The sequence below is a fragment of the Neolamprologus multifasciatus genome, chromosome 12 (genome assembly GCF_963576455.1).
Source record: "Neolamprologus multifasciatus chromosome 12, fNeoMul1.2, whole genome shotgun sequence".
NCBI lineage: Eukaryota > Metazoa > Chordata > Actinopteri > Cichliformes > Cichlidae > Neolamprologus > Neolamprologus multifasciatus.
Window position 1 is genome coordinate 24,689,224 of NC_140450.1, and position 10,534 is coordinate 24,699,757.

At 42.1% G+C, this 10,534-nt stretch overlaps 1 protein-coding gene across 2 annotated transcripts; it reads left to right on the forward strand.

The window, feature by feature from the left end:
- Window positions 1-820: 820 nt before the first annotated feature.
- On the forward strand, window positions 821-10,296 carry dpysl2a (dihydropyrimidinase like 2a). Of its 2 annotated transcripts, XM_085181524.1 has the most exons (15): window positions 821-951; window positions 1,050-1,214; window positions 3,624-3,712; window positions 3,804-3,988; window positions 4,160-4,324; window positions 4,607-4,668; window positions 4,800-4,880; window positions 4,962-5,030; window positions 6,086-6,206; window positions 6,302-6,458; window positions 6,719-6,860; window positions 6,988-7,158; window positions 7,798-7,977; window positions 8,064-8,253; window positions 8,337-10,296. In XM_085181524.1, the coding sequence occupies exons 2-15, from the start codon at window positions 1,173-1,175 to the stop codon at window positions 8,426-8,428; spliced, it is 1,746 nt and encodes a 581-aa protein (XP_085037650.1). In that variant the 5' UTR covers window positions 821-951; window positions 1,050-1,172; the 3' UTR covers window positions 8,429-10,296. The 2 variants fall into 2 exon arrangements, with proteins under 2 accessions (XP_085037650.1, XP_085037649.1); XM_085181523.1 differs by having other exon boundaries at window positions 845-1,214.
- The last annotated feature ends 238 nt before the right edge of the window (window positions 10,297-10,534 follow it).

Here is a 10,534-nt window from a genome sequence, read left to right on the forward strand (position 1 = left end):
TATTAGCATTTCTACTCTTTAGTGCACTGTTAATAACAGCGGTGAAGAAACACTGTCAGATAGTTTGGAAGATGTCATACAGTATAAGGTCTGTAGATTTACTGTAAAGACGATAATTATTTTAACCCCTCCTGAATTTGGAAGATTGCTCACTTACATAGAAATGGAAGGAAGGAGGTAGTCGTCCAAGACGGCATGGTACATGGCCCCAGTGGCCCTTCAATGAGATTAAGTAATCCTGTACTGTCAGCAGAAACACAGCCCCAAACCATAATGTTCCCATCCCTGTACTTGACTGTGGGGTTGGTGTTCATTGGATCATACTCTGCTTCCTCAACCATGCCAAAATGCTGAATTTTGGTTTCATCTGACCACAGCGCTTTCTCCCAAATTTTCGCTGACAAACTGGAGAACTTCAGACGAGTCTGTACATGAGCCATGGGATATAAGGAGGGATATAAGGAGGGGGACATAAAAATGAGATACTCTTCATATTTGTTGCAAGTAAACAAACTTAGCAGGGGATCAAATAATTATTTCCCCCACTGTGGCTCTACTAGCTATAGTTATCAAAAGTTTATCCATACAACAATCAATGCATGGTATGTCACAAACTGTAAATCCAGTGCCAAAATGCTGTTGTGAGATGAGTAGCCTTTCATATGAGCAGTTGTATAAACTGTTCAACTTCTAGATCAGGAGATTAATCTTTTTGTTAAAGTACTCCTTTTATCCCCTGACGTGTCCGTCTGATCTAACAGGTTGTGCAAAACATATTTCGCCTCCAAACTGCATGTATCACATCAGGAGAGAAACATGGAGCTAAAGCAGAGCAGGGCGGGGCAGTGCGCATGCGCCGTTCCTCATTGTGGCCCTCCTCTCCTTCGTGCTCGTCTGGGTTTCAGGGACCAGTTATAGGAGTGAATCAAGGTCTACGAGTGCGAGATAGAGGTACAACTTGTCGTTTTAGGCTGCTGTTTTTAGGCCGCACGCTGCGAACTTGACTTCATATATAGAGACATTTTCAGACAGAGGCATTGTTCTCTCAGGGCGTCGACTGGCCAACAAGCGGAGCATCCATTCATCCTTTCATTGGCAGCTGAGGTTTTCCAGTCTCGCTAGCTAGCGTTAGCCAAGAGGCAGGGGGCACCCGTGTCGGAGAGAGCTTCAAAATGTCGGGGTACCAAGGAAAGAAGAACATCCCACGAATTACAGTGAGTTTTGTTTCATTTTATCATATCTGTCCTGCAGTGGAGGTGTATAAAGGGTACGGTGAGCTTCACAGTTTAGACCAAAAGCTAGCCAACGCTTATCCGCCGTATCCATCCATTTACACTGACGCTGTCAACAGCAGCAGCAGCAGCCCAGCTCCACATACCGACAGCCTGGGATGGTAACCAGCTAGTGTGCAAGCCTTTTAACAATTCCTCATTTGAAATCTGGGTCTTACAATTTTTTCTCTGTAATGAATACTCAGATCAGCTCATTTAGCTGCCATTATTAGCCCTTATTCTCTCAGAGCATCCTCAGCCTGAAGGGTGTAGTTAACAGGTTTAGACACAGATTCCCTCACTGTGTCGTTTTTCATCTTCCACCTTCTATCCTCCAGCATCCACCATGCCTGCCCTCTTCAGTGGACTATGTGTTTTTTTGTTGTCTTTCTTTCTTGTTTATGGATTAAAAAAATCCTGATTCATATTCAGTCAAATATGGCTACAGATCCTGATTTGCTAATATACATTAATTTTGCTTTGATTTATGGTGCAGCTCTTCACCCAGACCACACATAATCATTAGGGGGAATGCAGCAGGCTTGCTGTGATAGTTAAAAGAAGTAAAACCTCACTCACAAAGTAGGTCATTGCACAGCTCCCATCCAAACCCTATGCTTTCATCATGCAGCAAGAGGGCTGATTCTGCAGCATATAGACTTAGCAGCTTTATGTTTGATCACTTAATCACATCAAATCTTTTATGTACTGGCTGTGTTTCATACAGATGGTTGTCAGGTCCTTCGCATGTCGATCCAGGGTCATAAACACACGAGTCTGACATCCCAGACACGCCATGCAGACAGCAGTAACTCTACAGCCAGCCTTTCCCAGGCTTTCACACTCAGTACAACACCACCTATTAGTCTGGAGTGAATGAACCAGATTTCAGGTTTCACTCTGCAAAGCTTTAAACAAAATGCCAAGGTTAGTCTGAAAAGCAGTAGCTGAATTTGTTCAAAGCACACTAAAGCAGGAATAATGGCAGTCCTTTGAAGAATGTGTGCCTTAAGAGTTTCACAGCAACTTAACCTCTGCTAGCACCATATTGAGGTGCAGTTGTTTGTCGCACAGCCTGATTTTGATTGAGGCTGTGTGTTCTTTTATAGAGTTTGGCTCTAATTTTTCTTTGTAATCTCTAACTGTGTCATATCCATCAATATCCAGAATTTGCCTGTTAATAGTTGATTCACGGTTATTACACAGTAATATTAAAAGAGACATGCCTATGACTTTTGTCTTTAATTAAAAAACAAAACACAAAACTAAGATTAGGGTCAAACAAATGCTTTTTATTTAAAACAATGACTTAAAGCTATGGTATATTATATCCTCTGATATAGTTTTCCTTTCAGACACACCAAAGTGAAACAGAGTACCCTTTTTGTGCATTTTAAGGATGTGTTGCCAGGAGGGAAGTTCCTTAGCGCCATCTGTTGGACAAACTATGCAAACAAATAATTGAAGGGTGTTTCTTCCATCTCCTCTTTACTTTTTAACTTTAATATATCCGTGATTCTAAATGCCGAAACGATGGATCAGCAAATAGCTAATATTTCCGATAGTTTCAATTCTGGCTACCCAATATATTTGTGTGGTAATTGTCTGATAATTGATGCATAAAAGATGAAGATGTTGCTTTTTCTTATTTTGGAGTTTATGGTAATAATTTAGATGTTGGCACATTAATTTTGGAAGTTGAGGACTACATTTGATATTGTATGTGTATACCGCAAGCTCAGTACACTAGCTGCTGACCACTCGGGCACAGAAAGGACACAGGTTAAATGACCCACTTATGTCAGCGCAGTGGTCTGTGAGATCATGTCAGCCATGCCCTGTACACTTAATGCTTCCTGCAGTCTGTAAAGCTGGACACACTGAGTGTTTCCTGCTGTGAGTTTTGCTGCAAAACGTTTTTTTATATCTTCGGAGACCCCAGAAAGCCTTTAGGAGAAGTAGGCCAGCCTGTTATGCTTTCCTTTCATCTCATTCAGGTGGAGGTAATTGTGTCACTCAAGAGCTTGCGCTAAGAATCTTTCCCTCTCTTCAAATGATGTGTCTGTTATGCATGAATAAGCCTACTAAAGTAATTCTAGTCATCATTTAGACAGGTTGAGGATTGGTATGGATCAAGCCATGCTTTGTATGAGGCTTTGAGCAATCTGGGAAATATTCAGAGCTTTAGCTTCGGTCACTCTTCTTTTCTAAAACTGTGTTTTTTTTTCCTTTAAAGTGGGTAAAAGATTTTCTGTTGAGTCATGGATCAAACTGCTGGCTGCTGGAAGTTAAAATATAATATTTATTGCTTGGTTTAGCTAATGCTGAGAAAATGCTGTCTCATCCTTTCAGAGTGACCGCCTTCTGATCAAAGGGGCGAAGATAGTGAACGATGATCAGTCGTTTTTGGCTGATATCTACATGGAAGATGGAGTCATCAAGTAAGTCGTTCTTTTTCTGCTTTTGCTTTTTGTAACTTCATTCACTTCTTTAATCCTGATTTTTTTTTTTCTTTTTGTTTGTCTCATTGAGGCAAATTGGAGACAACCTTATTGTTCCTGGGGGAGTTAAAATCATTGAGGCTCATGGAAGAATGGTGATGCCCGGGGGTATTGACGTGCACACCCGATTCCAGATGCCTGACCGAGGCATGGTGGCTGCGGATGATTTCTACCAGGGTACCAGGGCGGCCCTGGCTGGGGGGACAACCATGATCAGTATGTGACACATCAGACAGACTTGCTCGTGTATTTTCAGCCAGTTTACACATACAGCGATGTTGTTTTGGGGATTATGACATTGCAGATGTGAATGCCATCAAGCGTATGATTTAATTTAACAGTTTGCTTGTGCACATGAAATCAGACCTGCTTGTTTGTATTCTATAGTTGACCATGTGGTGCCGGAGCCTGGCGTCAGCCTGGTTGCTGCCTTCACACAGTGGAGAGAGTGGGCTGACAGCAAGTCTTGCTGTGACTATTCTCTGCATGTGGACATCACAGAGTGGAACAAAGGCAACCAGGAAGAGATGGAGACTTTAGTGAAGGATCATGGTATGTAGTCGGAGTTGTAGTCAGCTCATGTCTCCCACGTACGGCTCAAAATCTTAGACTTACCTGACTTTTTACTGGGGTGGTGAAATGTTGCCATTTCCCTGTTGTAAAAAGTGGTTCTCTGACTGCGTAGGAAAGAAAATCAACCTGCAATAACCTAAAGTTTTTGCTGTGCAATCCTTTTGTTTTTTTTAATTCTTCCCTTCACTTTGGGTTTTTCCCTCTTTTGCTCTCTTTATTCCACCTTTTGGCTGTTTTCTCTCATAAGTTTTCTTCCTTCAGGTGTCAACTCTTTCCTGGTCTATTTGGCTTATAAGGATGTTTTCCAACTTTCTGACTCTCAGGTATGCTTGGCTGCTGGGATCTCTGCTGAGTCGTCTGTCACAGCACATGTTTTGTAGGCTTTTAGATGTCTTTGGTATAAATGACCCCCACCCCCCAATCAACTCGACCACTTTTCTCCATGTTCTTGTAGATCTACGAGGTCTTCAGTGTCATCAGAGATCTCGGAGCCATCGCCCAGGTTCATGCTGAGAATGGAGACATCATTGCAGAGGTAACGTAGCCCCTTATAAAGTCAGTGATGTCAAACCAGATACTTCAGTATTTGATAATAATGTTTTTGTGGATGTTTTAGGAGCAGAGACGTATTCTAGAGCTGGGGATCACAGGGCCTGAAGGTCACGTGCTCAGCCGCCCCGAGGAGGTAAGACTGATGATGTCTAAGGCTGTGTCCCATTTCAGGGTCTGCACGCTTGAAGTACGCGCACTACGCGTACTATGTACGGGGCGTACTATAAGTACGAGAAGTGCGGAAGTGAGAGGCTTGTGAAATGGGACGGTATATGCTTCGTCGCGCCGTTCAGGTTGCCTAGCAACCATGATACTAACCACGAGACACTTTACATACAGCTTTGTGTGACATAAATGAAGGAGAAAATTGTTTTGTTGGTCAATCATTTTTGTCATGACATCACTTTGATTAGTTGAGTATCAGAGGCTGAGACCACAGGACTGTAAAACATGATTCAAGGGCTTCATTTCTGTACTGAACAGTCATCTAAGATTAGCTAGTAAATAATAATTAGTTAATGTTGTTCATGAGACTAAAGTCATCTCACTATGGTAATGTAAATATAATATGGCCAATATTATAGTATTGTCAGATTATTATGATATATATATATATATATATATATCACTGACTTTAATTATCCATAAAATCATCAGATTCTCTGTAAGATTAAGGTCGACTATATGTATATTTAGAAGTAGAGGCTTTAAAACCAAGTTAATGCTGAAAGTACAAACATCACTAATGTCACATAACTTTGCCGACATGTGGCCAACAGCAATGTTTTAATATTCTTCATTATTAAACATTCGCACATGAATAAGTGACGTCATATCCAGTACTTACTTTTGACAGTTCACTTTTCGGCCGCTCCCTTCTGCCGTATTTTGCGGCAAAATTATCCTCACTCACCGCCGCGCTATGAATTGTGGGATATATGGGACCACGAAGCGTGCACCGGACCACGCTTGATATTTGGGGAAATCGATGGCGCATTTGGAGTATGCATTTGAAGTACACTTCGAATTGGGACAGCCGTCGTCGCGTGGCGGTGACGTAACCGCACTTAAAATGCGTACTTCAAGCGTGCAGACCCTGAAATGGGACACAGCATAAGAGTGACAAGCGACAGCCTGAATATAGTGTGGAACAGAAGAATCACCTGTGTCTCACCTCATTATCTGCAGGTGGAGGCCGAGGCGGTCAATCGTGCTGTCACCATCGCCAATCAGACCAACTGTCCCCTCTACATCACCAAGGTGATGAGCAAGAGTGCTGCTGATGTCATTGCTCTGGCTAGAAAAAGGGGTAAGAAGAGAAACTTATAAAAATACTTTCTCTTTTTTTTACTCTGCTTGTATTCCTGACACGTAGCGTTGACATCATCCTGTCTGCTCCTGCAGGTGCTGTGGTTTACGGAGAGCCCATCTCTGCTAGCTTGGGCACAGATGGTACTCATTACTGGAGTAAGAACTGGGCCAAGGCAGCAGCCTTTGTCACCTCTCCACCACTTAGTCCTGATCCAACCACCCCCGACTACCTCAACTCCCTGCTGTCATGGTAGGTGCTTTAAGCTAGGACATAAACAGCTGTAACGCAGTGATTTGACAGATGTTACAGCTGTGTGCTGCATTTGAATTTTCAGCTGTATCTGTAATCACATTTATTATCAAACACCTGATGACACCAGATAATCAGAACATTTCCATGAGCAGCCTTAATAAAAATGTTAAATTTCAAACATTTTCAGATGAATTAATCTAAAATGGCACATTACACATCACACACATGAAGGATATCTCGCTTTGTTTCTTATGTAGCGGGGACTTGCAGGTGACCGGAAGTGCTCACTGTACTTTCCACACTTCTCAGCGTGCGGTAGGCAAAGATAACTTCTCTTTCATCCCAGAGGGAACCAACGGCACCGAGGAGAGGATGTCCCTAATCTGGGACAAATGTGTGGTGAGCTTAATGTGACCCACTTTTCATGCATTCCAGAAAATTTGGAACATAAAGCAAAATCCCCAGCAAACCTCGCCGCATGTTTGCACTCACTGAAATTAAGCGATCTGTCGTCGTGTTGCTAAAGGTGACCGGAAAGATGGATGAAAACCAGTTTGTGGCAGTGACCAGCACTAACGCGGCCAAGATCTTCAACCTGTACCCCCGCAAAGGCCGCATCGCCGTGGGGTCCGATGCCGACCTTGTGTTGTGGGACCCAGACGTCACTAAGATCATCTCAGCTAAGAGCCACAACCTGGTCAGCTATAACATGGCTTGTTACGACTCTTGATTCCCAATGTATTTAGTCATTTGTGTGTCTTATACATAATGTGACCTAATTCTTAAGCTCAAATGCTCTTTGCATGCTGAGCCTGGTCTGTGTGTTAGCAAGTGACGTACTAAAATGGTTTTAACATGCAGGAGTGACAATAGATAGAGAATAACAAGGAATCTGAGTGAAAAATAAGCTTCAAATATATCCTCTGTTTTATTATGCAAATTTTAAATTTAAAGAATGACTTGTTGCACTGTTCACTATACTACATGGCATCTTGTTAACTGTTTACCCCTTGAAGCCGACTTGACTTAAAGCTCTCAGCTGAGGGGTTTCTGTCATATTTCAGTTGTGCTTATACAACAGAACAACTGGGTGTACATCAGAAGTAACTCTTGGAAAAACCCGGAAACCACATTTTTATTGATATATAATAAAATTCATCATTAAGGTACAGAGGAGGTTGCCTTTTTGAGGGAAAGGATTAAAGCAGGCAAAAACAAAAAAATAGATAAGATATCAGGGAAATATATTTTTGCTTCTGTACCTCAGATATTTATTTAGGACTTTTAAGAGATTTCTGCTAATCTTGTAAAACCATAAAACTTCTTCGTGTTCCAGGCTGTGGAGTACAACATCTTCGAGGGGACAGAAGTGCGTGGAGGTCCTCTGGTGGTGATCAGCCAGGGCAAGATTGTGTTGGAGGAGGGCAGCCTTCACACCACGGAGGGCTGTGGGCGCTACATCAGCCGTAAACCCTTCCCGGACCACGTTTACAAGAGGATAAAAGCTCGCAGCAGGGTGAGTCCTGTGTGTGTATCTAAGGAGCAGCCACAGCTGCGGAGACCTCATTCTTATAATACGAATGACCGTGTTATTATGTTTAGCTCACAGAGCTGCGAGGAGTCCCGAGGGGTCTGTACGACGGGCCAGTTTGCGAGGTGACTGTGACTCCCAAGGTGATGTCCACAGTTTCCTCGGTGAAGACTTCCCCTGTCAAGCAGCAGCAGCAGCAACAGCAGCAGTTTACTCACCAGCCTGTGCGCAACCTTCACCAGTCTGGCTTCAGTCTGTCTGGTGAGTCAGAACACCTGCTAGTTTGCCTTTTTTCACATCTGGCCATTTAGATGGTCTAATATATTATTCAAAAATATTTTTAGGCGCCCAAATTGATGACAACGTTCCTCGTCGCACCACTCAACGCATCGTGGCTCCTCCTGGTGGAAAGGCTAACATCACCAGCCTTGGCTAAGCACTTTTTCTCCACATAGCCAGGGAGGGGGGTCGCAGGGCCACACGGGACCAGAGGCTGCTCTTACAAATGTCACATCACGTCCCTTTGCTGATCACCTCCGACTCCCCTATGCAGCCCGCACCATTTATTAATATTCACACATACCACCACGTCACCTCATGCAAAGAAAAAAGAAAGCACTATTCCATTTCGCTTCACCGTCTCGAGATTAAGTTAAATACCGAGGAAGGATCAAGTGAATTGAAGCAGCTCTTTTTTTTAATGCTGTTTTCACGGCCAGTTTGATTATTGATGAAATTAATTTGTTTACATTTTTTTGTATATTTTCAGCTGCATGTGATTGTTTATTTGCCCTCTTGGCCCAATAAGCTGACCCAAAAGTCATCCCAAGGAATATTTTACCAACAGGAACTTTTGGCGGTTGTTCTTCTTGCGCTGTTCGTTTTCCACGTATTAGAATGTTTTGGTGGTTCTCAGACATCAGCCATCTTTAGCTGAAAGCAGAGCCTCTGTTGCCACCGTTAACAATGCTGTTTCTACTGTTATGAGACTGTTTGTTCAGAAATGAGAAATTAGATAGTAGAATATTGTTTTTCAATAACACCTCAAGTCTGCAGTATTTGAATTTATGCTTGGTTTTAAGTTTAAGCCATGTATTGAGCTGAGCAATTCACCTATGTCTTCCTTTAGTGATATAGTTGCACTCTGTTTCCATTTTTTTAAAATATTGTCTTTTTGATGTTTTATGTTTTAACATTTTTAAGTGATTTTGGAAAACGCTGACTGCACTGAAAGGAAAAGAAAAGGGTATTTTTAGGGTTAAACCGCTCATTTAGCTTCACCCCGGGGGAGAAATTGCTAGTGTTCTGCCTGAGAAACACACTCTTCCCTCATTTCTTCCTCGCGTTTTTTCCCCTCATGTTGGTTGATAGGTTGTCTGGGCGAAAAGCTTCCAATAATAGCAACACTGGATGTGGTTAAGGATATAGTCAGTCGAAGAAGCTCGATTGGAAGCTTTGCCCACAACCTCTCTGCACCTGGTGCTATAAATATATATATAAAAATATATATGACCATTGCTGTATATGTGCAGATGATGTCACAGCAGTCGTGTAAGCTTTGTAATAACAGCAGCCGGGGTCGAGTCACCAGTTACCCAGTTTTAACAGAACACGTTTTGCACCTGTAACAATCCAAATGGTTGAAACTGTATGTGAGCTTGCAACTTTTTATTTGTAACAGATTTGTCTGTATGTTTTAGGATATGTGTTGAAATACTTGCCTGCCTGTTCTGTAAAGATATTGATAGCACACTGTATCTATGAAGGCTCTTTAAAGATGTGAAACGATGAGTTGTTTTTTGAGACCTGATGAAAAAAAGAAATGCTTCTGTATGTACATGAAACCCCCCCACACAGTGTGCTGATGATGTGTCCACTGTTCTCGGTGTTAGTGTTGTGAATGAATTACCGGGTATATCGTTTTCCTTCCTCTCTTATCTATCTGCCTGACGTTGTCAACACCAGATTCACTCAAGCTAGTAACCGTATCGGTCACACAGCGTTGTGCAGCCATACTGTAAACACTGGATTTTTTCCCCCCTCCTCATTGCCTTGTCAAAGTGTAGGTTTTGTATGCCAAGCTATAATGTGAAGTGATTTACATTTGGGAAACTTTCTTGATAATGGTCATTGGGTTGTAATGTTGAGCACTGTTGTTTGCCCTTCTCCACCTAGTGTGATACTACTGCTCATGTATGTTTTGTAGGATACCAGAGTTTGGGAGGAAATCATCGATCCTGTCAGCATTTGGTTGTGTTGACTTCAGTGGATTAAAATAATAAAAATAAAACCTGTGGTACTGACTTCTTTCTTTTTTCTAATAAATAAAAGATGTTTGACACCAGGAAAATACAAAACACACTGTTGTGTAGACCAAGTCCTTGGGACCCTCATGGTTCAAAAAGTGTTTTGATCATAGTTACAGTCTTGGATAATTATCCAAGAATTATTTGAGATTCTTGAGTTCAGACATTTAATTCCACTCTCCCAGTGATTTAAAGAATATGAGCTTTCAATATTCTTTCAGATGTTTTCCAGAATG

Coding starts and splice junctions, on each gene's coding strand:
- dpysl2a (XM_085181524.1), top strand. CDS start 1,173: ATGTCGGGGTACCAAGGAAAGAAGAACATCCCACGAATTACA. Junction 1,215..3,623: donor AGAACATCCCACGAATTACA/GTGAGTTTTGTT, acceptor TCATCCTTTCAG/AGTGACCGCCTTCTGATCAA. Junction 4,325..4,606: donor GACTTTAGTGAAGGATCATG/GTATGTAGTCGG, acceptor TTCTTCCTTCAG/GTGTCAACTCTTTCCTGGTC.